The sequence below is a fragment of the Panthera onca genome, chromosome C2, assembly GCF_046562875.1.
Source record: "Panthera onca isolate mPanOnc1 chromosome C2, mPanOnc1 haplotype 2, whole genome shotgun sequence".
NCBI classification, from domain to species: Eukaryota; Metazoa; Chordata; class Mammalia; order Carnivora; family Felidae; genus Panthera; species Panthera onca.
In genome coordinates, this window is record NC_138347.1 from 131,979,374 (window position 1) to 131,993,294 (window position 13,921).

Sequence of the window (13,921 nt, forward strand, 5' to 3'; positions counted from 1 at the left end):
TCTTGAGTCAGCTTTGATAATCTGTATCTTTCCAGGAATCTGTCCATTTAATTTAGGTTATCTAATTTGTTGGCATATAGTTGTTCAAAATATAGTTCTTTTTCATTTCTGTAAGGTTGGTAGTATGTTCCCCCCCCTTTTTTTTTTGCCTGATTTTAGTAGTTTGAGATATTAGTCTTCTTTGTAAGAGTTTGTCAATTTTGTTGAGCTTTTCAAAGCACCAACCTTTGACTTTGTTGGTGTTCTCCATTGTTTTTTATTCTCTGTTTCACAAATTTCTGTGCCAAAGTATTTATTATTCCTTTCCTTCTGTTTGCTTTGGTTAGTTTAATTTTCTTGTTTCTTAAGGTTAGGTTATTGTTTTGCTGTCTTTTTTACCATAGGTGTTTATAGCTGCATATTTCCTCTAAATACTGTTTTATTGCATCCTGTATGGTTTTTTGTTTTTTTTTTTTATTTGAATTCAAGTTAGTTAACATACAGTGTAGTCTTGGCTTCAGGAGTAGAACCCAGTGATTCATCTCTTACATATGACACCTGGTGCTCATCTCAAAAAATGCCCTCCTTAATGCCCATCACCCATTTAGCCCATCCCCCCACCCACCTCCCCTCCAGCAACCTTCAATTTGTTCTCTGTATTTAAGAGTCTCTTATGGTTTGCCTCCCTCTGTTTTTATCTTATTTTACCTTCCCTTCTTCTGTGTTCATCTGTTGTTTCTCAAATTCCACATGAGTGAAATCATATGACACCTGTCTTTCTCTGACTGGTTTATTTTGCTTAGTATAATACTCTGTAGTTCCATCCACGTTGTGCAAATGGCAAGATTTCATTCTTTTTGATCAAGTAGTATTCCATTGGGTGTGTGTGTGTGTGTGTGTGTGTGTGTGTATAAATATACACACCATATCTTCTTTATCCAGTGCACATTTGGGTTCTGTCCATATTTGGCTATTGTTGATAGCACTGCTATAAACTTTGGGGTGCATGTGCCTCTTTGAATCAGCATTTTTCAATCTTTTGGGTAAATATCTAGTAATTCAATTGTAATTAATTAAAAAATTAATGTTTTTAACTTTTTTGAGGAACCTCCATACTGTTTTCCAGAGTGGCTGCACCAGTTTGCATTCCTACCAGCAGTGCAAAAGAGTTCCCCTTTCTCCGCATCCTCACCAACATCTGTTCTTTACTGAGTTGTTAATTTCATTCTATATGTTTGTGTTGTGTTTTCATTTTCATTAATCCAAAGTATTTTTCTGATTTCCCTTTGATTCATTGGTTATTTAGGAATGTGTTAATTTCTACAGAGTTTTGAATTTTTCAAGCTTTCTTCTGTTACTGATTTTTTATCTCATTCCATTGTCATTTGAAGGACATGATTTGTATGATTTCAGTCCTTTAAAACTTACTGAGGCTTGTTTTATGACCTAGCATATAGTCTAATCTGGACTAGATTAGACACACTTCCATGTGTCCCTGAGAAGAATTTGTATTCTGCTGTTGTGAGATATTCTTTTGATGTCTGTGTTAGATCCCATTGGTTTGTTAGTGTTGGTCTGGTCTTCTATTTTCCTTCTTGCTTATGGTGTTTTTAATAGCTATTTTAAGTCTTTTATTCTGAATCTTGACACTGTACAGGAAAAAATTAGAAATTTATTGAGTGTTTATTATGTATCAGGAACTGTTTTAGTTCCTGGAAATTTTTTAGTGAGCAAAATAGACAAAAATCCCTTCCTCATGGAGTTTACATTCTAGTGGGTATACAGACAATAAAGAAAATAAATTAAGTAATATATTTATCAGTTGGTACTGTGGGGAGAAACAGGGAAAGGGAAAAGGGAACGTGTCAGGCAAGAAGTATGGGGTAGTTTATGTACTGCTAATCTCCTAAATGACATTTGATGAGAGATCTGAAGGAAGAGGAGGTGTAAGCCAGGTGGATTTTTGGGGGAGTAGCATTCCAGGCAGAGGGACCAGCAAATGCAGAGTTTGTGAGCTAAGGTTATTTAAGGATATCTTTCAGGCTTGTGAAATGCAGTCATATGATTCAGTGAAACTGCTTTGTCCTTTTGGGAATATAGATACATTTTTTTTTTATTACTTGTTTGAAGATTATGTAAGTGCAAAATGATTGGGTTCTCTTTCTCCCTCTCTAGTCTTGGAGCTGTACTTTGTAGCACTCTTCTCATGTCTGTTCACTAGTTTATTTTATGTCTCTCTTCCTAGAATGAAAGCTTCATGAGGGCAAGGATTTTATCTGTTATATGCACTGCTAGTGTATAGCAGACACTTAATAACTTTTTGTTTGAGGTGAAAAAATGAGTGGTCAGATATGACTTCTCAGTTCCTTCTGAACTTAATGTCTGCAAGTCCATACTTTTAAAAAACATTGTATTCCTTGTGGCTTGTACTCTGTCTCTAAGTGTATGTGTGTATAATATACCAACATATTCATTTTAAATGAGAGAGCTAGGAAGTAATTTTATTTTATTTTTTTTAAGGCCGAGAAAAATTCTGTGGGCTTCTTTTGACTTGAAACTTTTAGAACTGATACCAGGCAGTAGACATTTTCCCTGTCTTACTTGACTATAGTTGTATATTGCATTAAAATTTTTAATTCAGTTTACTTTGAGTTTTGCATTTTGAGTTTTACAAATATTCTGAATTCTTGATCTATATTACAGATATCTTGCATTGCATTTTTAATGGAATTGTATCTGCTGTTTTTCAGGTTGTGTTATAGCTGAGCTTTTTACAGAAGGTGTACCGCTGTTTGATCTTTCTCAACTTCTGGCTTACAGAAACGGACAATTTTTCCCGGAACAAGTACTAAATAAAATTGAAGATCGCAGTATCAGAGAATTGGTAACTATGCAACAAGTATTCTCCATTAAGTTGTAATAGAATTATGTTCTCACTTTTGCATTAGATAGCTCTCTGGAGTTTTATGAATTTGGAGCAAAGCAATAAAGCATAGACTATTATGAATAGCCTATTTTTTTTTTTTTAATGTTTCTTTGTTTTTGAGAGTGAGAGAGAACACAAGCGAGGGAAGGGTAGAGAGAGAGAGGGAAACACAGAATCCAAAGCAGGCTCTAGGCTCTGAGCTGTCAGCACAGAGCCCGGTGCGGGGCTCGAACTCACGGACTTTGAGATCATGACCTGAACCAAAGGTGGATGTTTAACCAACTGAGCCACCCAGGCGCCCCTGCCAAACAGCCTATTTTTGTTTGTTAGGGGGAAATGTATAATATTTTTCTCTTTTTTAGGCATAGAGCTCATTTGGCTTTTATTTTATTTTATTTTATTTTATTTTATTTTATTTTATTTTATCTTAATTTAATTTTATTTATTTTAAAGTTTATTTATTTATTTTGAGAGAGTCAGAAACAGAGCAAGTGGGGAGAGGCAGAGAGAGAGGGAGAGAGAGGGAATCCCAAGCAGGCTCAATGCTGCTAGCACAGAGCCTGAGGTGGGGCTCGAACTCACGAAACTGTGAGATCATAACCTGAGCCGAAACTGAGTCAGATGCCTAACCGATTGAGCCACCCAGGTGCCCCAGAGCTCACGTGGCTAATTTCATATGTATATAAACACACATAATTTTATACATACGCACACGTCTATAGCTCTGCTTTGGATAGATTTGGAAGGAGGTGCCTGGGGGTTAGAGATGTTGTCTAGGATAGAACTTGCTAGTAAGAAATGAAGAAGGCATATATCTAAAATGAAAGAGACAGGAAACATCAACTTGAATATAATGCAGTAGGATAACGCCATTTCATATAGAAGCACCTAGCTTGGTATGCCTCCCTTGACCCTCAAGGCTGTTCTGGAAGGTAAAGCTATAGAATCACTACTTAGTATAGCAGAACAGATAGGAGGACTTCTGTGGGAGATTACATAAACCGTTTATCCACCTTAACTGTTTGAGGGGATCTTTATTACATCAGTACAGTAACTGAGGCTTGTGATGATGACTCTCGGTCATGGAAAGTTCATAGTATATTTAAAATATTCTATAGTAAGGTAGGGGATATAGAATACATTTTAATTTCTCTTACAAATGGCAAGTATGAAAAATAAGATGTTTTAAAGGAAGCCAGTTTAGCTCATTTTCAGTGAAAACTGCTCTGGCTGTTCTGTCTTTGGGTACGTCACTCATCTGTCATGTTACATTGGCTAAGTGACTTCCTGAATTTGGGCCTGTGTTTTCTTAACTCTGAAAGGAGTGAATTTGGCTAATCTTTAAGGCTTAATCTGAATGTGAAAGGAATTCTGTCAAGTCATTTTTCCTAATATTTATAGTGCATTTGATTCCCTGCAAGTTCAATGCTAGGTTCCTATTTACAAAGAAACAGAAAGCTCAAATAACTAGATATATTTTTATGGTATTTTGAGCATTTAAATAATGCCTGACTATGAGGGTCTAGGAAAAATAAAACTGTGCTCTCTGTATACTGAGAGAAAGTTATTTCTCTAAGACACCAGAAAACATATGATAAGCTCAAGTTAGGTATATCATTTCCCGTGTTTGTAGGATTTAACAGCTTTTTTATATTGCTTGGAAAGTTTGAATCACTTACTCCCTTTTTGACCAGAGTCTAGAGCTACACTGAAACCATATATTCCCTTGGACTTGTGGTATTAAGACTTTAAATCAGAACTCTGATATGTAAATAGATTTTAGTGGTTCTTTTATTCTTTTCAGATTGTGTATAATTTTGTATGTAAAAATATTGTGTATACATTTTTTTTTCTAGAGAAAAACCCATTGTTTTTCTCAGATTCTCAGTGGTATTTCCTGCTCAGAAATGTTTTAAGAATCCTTGAGTTGTGGGCACCAATGTATTACTTCCCTGTCTTAATAAACAGGGAATGCTGAACAGGGTATATCTCCTCTGTGTGTCTGGGCCATCTGTAATACATTACTACATAGTTTCCTGTTGCTTGGTAGGATGGTTGTAGATCATATATTACAGTCAGGTTCTGAAAGTAGTTTGAAAGGCAAAGATGGTGAAGAGTCTGAATTACCTCAGAAATCAAATCCTTTATGTCATGTGTAAGTTGCCCTTGTAGCTGTCATCTGATTTAATCTGCTGTTCTCAAATCTGTTTTTTACTCCTTTTCTCTCCTTGGTGTAGGTAACTCAGATGATTCATCGTGAGCCAGATAAACGTTTAGGGGCAGAAGATTACCTAAAGCAGCAGCGTGGCAATGCCTTTCCTGAAATATTTTACACTTTCCTTCAGCCCTACATGGCCCAGTTTGCCAAGGAAACATTTCTTTCTGCCGATGAGCGCATTCTGGTTATACGGAAGGATTTGGGCAACATTATTCATAATCTCTGTGGACATGATCTGCCGGAAAAAGCAGAAGGAGAGCCTAAGGAAAATGGGCTGGTTATCTTGGTGTCTGTTATAACATCCTGTCTGCAGACCCTTAAATACTGCGATTCCAAACTTGCTGCTTTGGAACTTATTCTCCATTTGGCCCCAAGATTAAGTGTAGAAATTCTTTTGGACCGTATTACTCCATATCTTTTGCATTTTAGCAATGACTCTGTTCCTAGAGTGAGGGCTGAAGCCTTGAGGACATTGACCAAAGTTCTTGCCCTTGTCAAAGAGGTTCCTCGAAATGATGTCAATATCTATCCGGAATATATTCTGCCAGGCATAGCCCACTTAGCCCAAGATGATGCTACTATTGTTAGACTAGCCTATGCTGGTAAGAGTTTATTGTCCAAGAAATAGCCACTCATGTTTTTGAAGTTAGTGACTCTAATACGTCTTATTTCTCTGATTTCTTTGGGAATTCCAAGGGTGCATTGTGGTCCTTGAACTGTTTGTGTACAGTGTAATAATTTTTATAGCTGATCTCTTCCTGGGACTCAACTTTTGTGTGTATTCTTTTTTGATCAGAATTATCAAGTGAAAGTATATAATGCAGAATCTTACGATTTTACTGGGTATACTACATTTAATTTGGAGTAAGACTAATGTTTACAAGTATGTGCTCTGATCTAGTGTCTTTAGGCCTTTATAAAATTTCTCTGAACAGATCTGCTAGTTTGAATATCAGCTTTAGGATACAGGTCTGTTGCTGGTTGCAAAAGACAAATTTTGCTGGATAATTTGATGTTGAAAGAACTTAGCCTGTTACTGAATTTTAAGGTCCTTTACTATAGTGCTTAATTAAGGTGTGTGACTTCTTTGTGATGAGGTTATAACACTCCCATATGGTTGTTTTTTTTTTAATTTTTTGTAATGTTTATTTTATTTTTGAGAGAGAGCGTGGCAGGGGAGGGATAGAGAGAGGGAGACACAGAATTTGAAGCAGGTCTCAGGCTCTGAGCTGTCAGCACAGAGCCCAGTGCAGGGCTTGAACTCACTGCGAGATCATGACCTGAGCCAAAGTCTGATGCTCAACCGACTGAGCCACCTAGGCGCCCCACACACCTACCTGTTTTACTTGTAATTCTTACTCATAAAATCAAGTGATACAGATTGATGTCTTTAGCTCCCCAGATTAATTTTGCATACTTTTTTTTTGAGTGGAATATGTCTCTGAAACATTAACATAATTTGTAGTTTATTTCTAATATCTGCTGGAAATCAGGGATTCTGTTTTGGTCTTTGTAAATAGTACATAATATGTGGTGATGATACTGTTACTTTTTTTGAAAGATACTAGGTTTATTGTAGTCTTAGCCTGTCATTATCTTAATGGAAGATATGAAAAATGGTCTTTGGACTCTGGCCTTATCTCTAGGCACATCCACAAAGTGATTGGTGTTTGTTGAGTTTTTTTTTCCTATACGTATATTTTTATTTATATTTATCCATTGCCTATTATTTATGGTTTCTGGTTTCCATAGCTGTATGGGTATACATGTCAGGTCTAAAAAATGCAGAATTTCTTTAATATACATATGTTTTAGTTTATCATTTGTAACAAAGCATATTTATAATTCATTTTGCAAATATAAATAATTGAACTAGATAGAATTAAATAAAAATGTATAAGTTTTAAAAACAAGTTATATCTTTCTTTAGCATTTTGTGACCTACTGTTGGTCTTAGTTTGTTCTCAGTTGTGTTAAATAGTTAAGGTTCTGATGTGTAGGTGCTATATTAACATAGTGACAGTCAGTTACTAATAGTGATAGCATAAAAATAATAGTTACTATTTACTAAAAACCCTGTGTGTCAGAGCATCTACTGCTCAAGGTTGCAAGGATTGGTTGCAAGAGATATATAGATTTTAAGGTAGAGTCCAGATTCTAAGATACATGGGTTTTAAGAGTCTAAGATTTATATATCTCTTGCAACTAACCCTTGCAACCACCTTGAACAATAGATGTTATATTACTTTCATTTTACAAGTGAGGAAATTGGGAATGGAAGAGGCTAAATAATATGACCTAAATGTATCTGGTCTCATTCCTTCTCAGTTCTCAGAGCTGCTGGTCTGTACCTTGATTCTGAAGCAGCTCTGCTTTTCTTTGGTCTTCTGGTTCTTTATAGTGGGAGTCCATGGTAACCCAGGGTCAGTGCTGGTACCTTGCAGTGTTCCTTCATCATGGCTTAGTACATGATAAAATTGCCTTTTTTTTTTTTTTTTTTTCCAGTAGAGCCAGAAATCTATTTGAACTTGAATGGGCAAATATAATTAAACCACACATGTCAGTAATTATAAAATTTTTAAATAAATTTTTGAATTTCTTTCACAGTATTCTTTTAAAATTCAGAAGTGGTATAGATTTGTATTTTGTGTGAACTTTGAAGTGTGTTGTGTCTTAGATGGGGAAATAGGCATAGATATACTAAGGTTTTAGAAGTGCCCAGGAAAGTAAGAGACTTTTCCTAATAAAGATACATTTATTAAAGTGGGGACATTTCATCTAGGATTTTGACATTTTATCAGAGGATGACCCAGATTCTCCCATCTTTAGGGTAATGGCCCAGATTCTCCTATCTTTAGGCATTGCACGGTATTCACATCTTGGGTATTTAGAGGTAAATTTTTGTTCTATTCAGAACAATGTTGAACCTGGTGGGGATGGGGAGTGGGACTCTAAGATGAGGGTGATCACTGCATTTGACACACTTACAATGTCAACTCTTGTGAGATGCACCTCGCTTGTAGTAATGTTAAAAATTAAGGAAGAATTGAATAAGATAGTTAAGCTTTATGTTCAGTGGCATTTACTGCTAAGAAAGAAGAGAGTGCAGTTGTTGGTTGGTGTGATCATATGTTAAGCACAGAAATGGGGGCATCTGGGTGGTGGCTCATTCGGTTAAACATCTGACTCTTGATCTCAGCTCAGGTCTTGATCTCAGGGTTGTGAGTTCAAGCCCTGTGTTGGGCTCTACGCTGGGCCTGGAGCCTACTTAAAAAAAAAAAAAAAAAAAAAAAAAGGCACAAAATTGGAAGAGGAAGAAGGATGGGGCACAGGCATAAATAAAAAATGGAAGGGAGAGGAGTTTTATGATTTTTACTTATATCAAGACAGGAAGGAAAAGTTAAACATTATAAGGATTTGAGATTATAATAATAAATTTCTCTCTTAATATAGAAAACATAGCTCTGCTGGCAGAAACAGCTTTGAGATTCCTGGAATTAGTACAGTTAAAAAATCTCAATATGGAAAATGACCCGAATAGTGAAGAAATAGATGAAGTTACACATCCCAATGGAAATTATGACACAGGTAGTATGACTTTCTTTTCCAGACTTCTTATTTATAATGAATTACTAATGTGGAGTTGTAAGAAACTATCATAATTTTCATGTAAGGTGAAAGAATACCATATATGTAGGTGGCAAAGATCCCTGGTGTCTGATTGTCCTATTCTCATACACTGTTAATCTAACCAGAAAATGATCAGTTTGTTGTTTTTCAGCTACAATTGATTTGTGTCAATGGTAAAACTAGCCGAATCGTGTAATTCTTAAAAGATGAAAGAAAAACATTGAAAACATCATAGCTAAAGAATTTAAACCTTTTCTCTGTATGTTAGCATACCTTGAGTATTCTCAAATCATGAACTGTGTTTATGTGTTTATGTCATACTATCTCTGATTTGTGTATCAAAACCCACATCTTTTACTTTAAATGAACAGATGTGATGGTAAACTCTTTGAGGTCAAAGTTCGTCTTAAGTTCTTTATATACATACAGCTTTTAGCAGGCTTTTAGTTAATGTTTATTGAGTTAAAGATTTAGAAGTAAAATAATACACTTAGTTCTAGTATGTTTCTGGTTCACAAAAGCTAGAGAAATCGAGTTTTGAGGTTTTTATGCTATAGATGATGGTAATGGCTCTGTTACTTGTTAGAATGGCGTCATTTTTAGACAGCATATATTATCTGCAGTTGAAGGCAATGGAATAATTTTGAACTTACAGAAGGTGTATCAGAAAGGAAATCTCCACTTTTTTCATGGAATTACTTAGAAAATAATACTGTCCTACATTCTATAACCCTGTAATTGGACCTTTATAGATAAGGGAGTTAGGTGTTAAACCTTTTTGGGAGTTAATCTAAAGTTTGTCTTAATGTGAACATAGTATTTTGCATATCAGACCACCACATCCCTTAGCTGCACCAGGAGTGGCCTCTGTCCTCATTCATTTAGCTAAGGGATAATTGTTAAACTATAAGCTCTACATCAGGAAATTGTGTATCAGGCAATTGTGTGCTTGCTCTAAACACTAGAAATACACAGTGGTGAATAAGACAGAAAAGATCCTCTTGTTGAGCTTACATTTTAGAAGAAAAGGAAAAGGGGGAGGGTGAGTTGGAGAAGAAGGTGGTGGCCAGATCATGTAAAGCCTTGGCAGGATTTGCAGTGTATTTTCTGCTTTCTAAAATAAATAAACTGACCTTAAAAATGCTTCTAAAAGTATTAATTTGTACCATCAGATTATATCCTTAACCAGTCTGGTATTTGGAAGTCCTTGGTTAAGTTAACTTTATTGGTGGCAGTATGATCTTTTTCATGCTTTCCCATAGTTTTCTCCTTGAGCCTTAAAAATAGGCATGTTTCATTAGTGAGATGGTAACCGTGCTTGTGGCATCTGCTTATCAGATGTTGTTCTTCAGTTTATATTTCGGTTTCCCATCTATCCTTCAGAGCTTTGAATAGTGGAAACATATAGTGATTATAGACTTTTTATGGTGGCTTCTGTTAATCGTTCTGTTTCTCCAAGGAGTAAGAAAGAAGACTAGGTCTGTATCTTGGGGGAAAAAAATGAATCCTATCTTTACTTTTTTTTTTTTTCTTTTAGAGCTGCAAGCCTTACATGAAATGGTCCAGCAGAAAGTTGTCACTTTGCTAAGTGACCCTGAAAATATTGTGAAACAAACCTTAATGGAAAATGGAATAACACGGCTGTGCGTATTCTTTGGACGTCAGAAAGCCAATGATGTTTTATTGTCGCACATGATCACTTTCCTAAATGATAAGAATGATTGGCATCTGCGTGGAGCTTTTTTTGATAGCATAGTTGGTATGTTTTTTCCATTTGTTTTAAAATACATCTTTAAGATTTTGAATTATTCTCTCAAACAGTACTTCCATGAGGTCTGAGAGATAGGTGACAATACTACCAAATTTCATTAATAATGAGATGAGCTCCTAGTATGTCTGTCTTTATGCTGCTTTTGGATAATGAAAGTCTTAGCCGATCAAGGGATTGGTTAATTGAAATGAAGGAATACTATGTGGTTATTAAAAACTGTTTTAAAAGAATATTTGGGTGGCTCAGTCGGTTGAATGTCCCACTTCAACTCAGGTCATGATCTCATGGTTCATGGGTTCGAGCCCTGTATTGGGCTTGCTGATGTCAGCGTGTTGGTGCGGAGCCTGCTTTGGATCATCTGTTCCCCTTCCTCTCTGCCCCTCCCCTGCTTGTATGTATGTTCTCTTTCTCTCTCTCTCTCTCTCTCAAAAAAATAATAATAAATAAAAGAATAATGACTGGGAAAGTACCATTGAAATACTATTAAAGTGACTGAAGTAGGTTCTAGAAGGTAACAATAACAAATCATATGTTTATAAAGAGGTCTGGAATATACTAAGATTTGTATAGTAATTATCTCTGAGGCTGGGATTGTAGGTGAATATTTTCTTTATGTTTTCTGTATCAAGTTTTTTACAGTAAACGTGCATTAGAAAATAACTGTTGCAATCCGAAAATAAGTTAAGATACAAGTATGATTGAATATCAATTAAAAAAACCAATTTATTTATTTATTTATTTTTAAAAGTTTATTTTTGAGAGAGAGAGAGCAAGCATAAGCGGGGAGGCAGAGGGAGACACAGAATCTAAAGCAGGCTCCAGGCTCTGAGCTGTCAGCACAGAGCCTGACATAGGGTTTGAACTCACAAACCATGAGATCATGACCTGAACCGAAGTCTGATGCTTTGCTGACTGAGCCACCCAGGTGCCCTGAAAGTCAGTTTAATTAGGAAAAAAATTAAAGCTTGCATGCTATGCTTTGTGTAAACTGAAAATGTATGAAAAATTATGTAGTTTTTTTCACTTTTTTCAAAGTCTACAATTTTTGATTTTTAGATTTATCTGCAGAAGAGAGACATTTTGTATTAGACCTACATGGCTCCAATTACATTTAGATTCAAAGTTAGGAAAAAAAATGGACCTTACTTATGTTGAATAGATTGTCATGTTTGATCCAAGATTTAATATTTTTCTTTTTGAATAATAACTGATCACTTTCTACCCATTTGTACTGACCTTTTCAATTTTATATTTGGTCAGTTATAAAATTGTGTGTGTGTGTGTGTGTGTGTGTGTGTGTGTGTGTAGTTACATCTGTACCATACGTTGACTATATGCCCTATACTGTACCTTTTATCCCAGTGACTTGTTCATTCATAACTGGAAGCCTGTATCTCCCACTGCCCTTCACCCATTTACCCATTACCCCATCCTACATCGCCTCTAGCAACCATGAGTTTGTTCTCTGTATTTATGGGCCTGTTTCTGCTTTTTATTTGTTTTTTAGTTTGTTTTTTGGATTCCACATATTAGTCAAATCATATGGTATTTGTCTTTCTCTGACTTATTTAGCTTGATACCCTCTAGTCTTCCATGTTGTTGCAAATGACACTATCTCATTCTTTTTTGTGGCTGAGTCATAGTCCATTGTGTGTATGTATGGGTGTGTGTGTATATATATATATATTCTTTTTTGCCTCTCGTTTTTGCCTTATATATATACACACACACACATATATATTTACATGTATATATATATATATATATATATACACACACACATATATTTGTACACACACATACATACATACATACATACACACACACACACACACACACACACACACCACCCTTTATCTGTTTATCTATTGACAGACACTTGGGTTGCTTCCATATCTTGGCTGTTGTAAATAATGCTGCAATAAAGACAGGGATGCATATATCTTTTCAAGTTAGTGTTTTTAGTTTCTTTAGGTAACTACCCAGTAGTGGAATTACTGGATCATATAGTATTTCTCTTTTTAATTTTTTAAAAAACCTCTATACTGGGTTCTGCAGTGGCTGCACCAATTTACATTTCCACCAACAGTGCACAAGGATTCCTTTTTTTTCACATCCTTACCAATACTTGTTGTTTCTTGTCTTTTTGATTCTGACCATTTTGACGGGTGTAAGGTGAGAGCTCATTGTGGTTTTGGTTTGAATTTCCCTGATGCTTAGTGATGTTGAACGTCTTTTCATGTATCTGTTGGCCATCTGTATGTCTTCTTTGGTAAAATGTCTCTTCAGGTCCTCTGCCTGTTTTGTAATTGGATAGTTTGTCTTTTTGGTGTTGAGTTGTGTAAGTTCTTTATATATTTTGGATACTAACCTCTTACCTGATATATCATTTGCAGATATTTTTTCCCATGCAGTAGGTTGTCGTTTTGTTTTGTTAATGGTTTTTTCTACTGTTTTGTATTAGTTCATAGATTCATCTCAGTCTTGCATCTTGGATTCATCTAACTGTTCCTACTATACTTGGCTTCTCAAATCTTTCTGTCTTTCTTGCCTTCTTCTTTCGTCTTATTTTTATTTCTTTTCTTTCTGGAAAAGATGGTGCTTAGAACTGCCATCTGTTGATCAATTCATATGTGCTTTGAATCATGCCTTTATGTTATTTTTTTATTTTAAAATAATTTTTATTTTATAAAAGTAATACATGCTTTCTATAGAAAATTTGGAAAATACAGAAGCCAAGAAGGAAACAAATCACTTCTAATATTACAACCCATTATGACCTCTGTTTATGTTTTGGTGTTTTATTCCTGTAGGGTTTTTTTGTTTTTTTTTTTTTTCTGTTTCCATCCCATTTTTGCCATTTTGTTATGTATGTAATGAGGCACTGTTGTGTACCTGGTAAGAGTAGGCACTTTGGAGCCAGCCTGTGGGGTTCATATTCTGTCTTTGTCATTTATTAGTTGTGGTTCTTGGGGGAAATCATTTAGTCTCTTTTCTGCCTTACTTTTCCTATTTGTAAAATGGGAATAGTAATAGTACCTATGTGTCGTGAAGATAAAATGAATTAACATATAATTGTACTGGGCACATAAGTACTATGTATATATTCTATTACTTTTTACTCTTACTATTTCTTAATTCTTTTTCTGGTAACATATATTCTAAGCATTTTCTCATGTCATTAAAATTTTTTTAAACCATAATTTAATAGATTAAAATATTCCATCATATTGTTTTACCAAAGTTTATTGCTTTTGGATATTTAAATTATTTTCATTTTTTTCCCATCATATATAGATAATATTTTACGTAAATATTTACTTCTGATTTATTTTCTCAGGATAGAAGTCTGAAATTTTAATTAATGGGTTAAATTGTGCTCGCTTCAGCAGCACAT

At 35.1% G+C, this 13,921-nt stretch overlaps 1 protein-coding gene across 2 annotated transcripts in view; it reads left to right on the plus strand.

Annotated features, from left to right (window-relative positions):
* PIK3R4 (phosphoinositide-3-kinase regulatory subunit 4) overlaps positions 1-13,921 on the plus strand; it is a 198,833-nt gene that overhangs the window by 132,232 nt on the left and 52,680 nt on the right. For both annotated transcript variants that reach the window (XM_078432342.2, XM_060638652.3), the window contains 4 exons: positions 2,730-2,863; positions 5,143-5,725; positions 8,577-8,711; positions 10,291-10,512. In XM_078432342.2, coding sequence (XP_078288468.1) covers positions 2,730-2,863; positions 5,143-5,725; positions 8,577-8,711; positions 10,291-10,512 — 1,074 coding nt within the window. The remainder of the gene's footprint in view (positions 1-2,729; positions 2,864-5,142; positions 5,726-8,576; positions 8,712-10,290; positions 10,513-13,921) is intronic.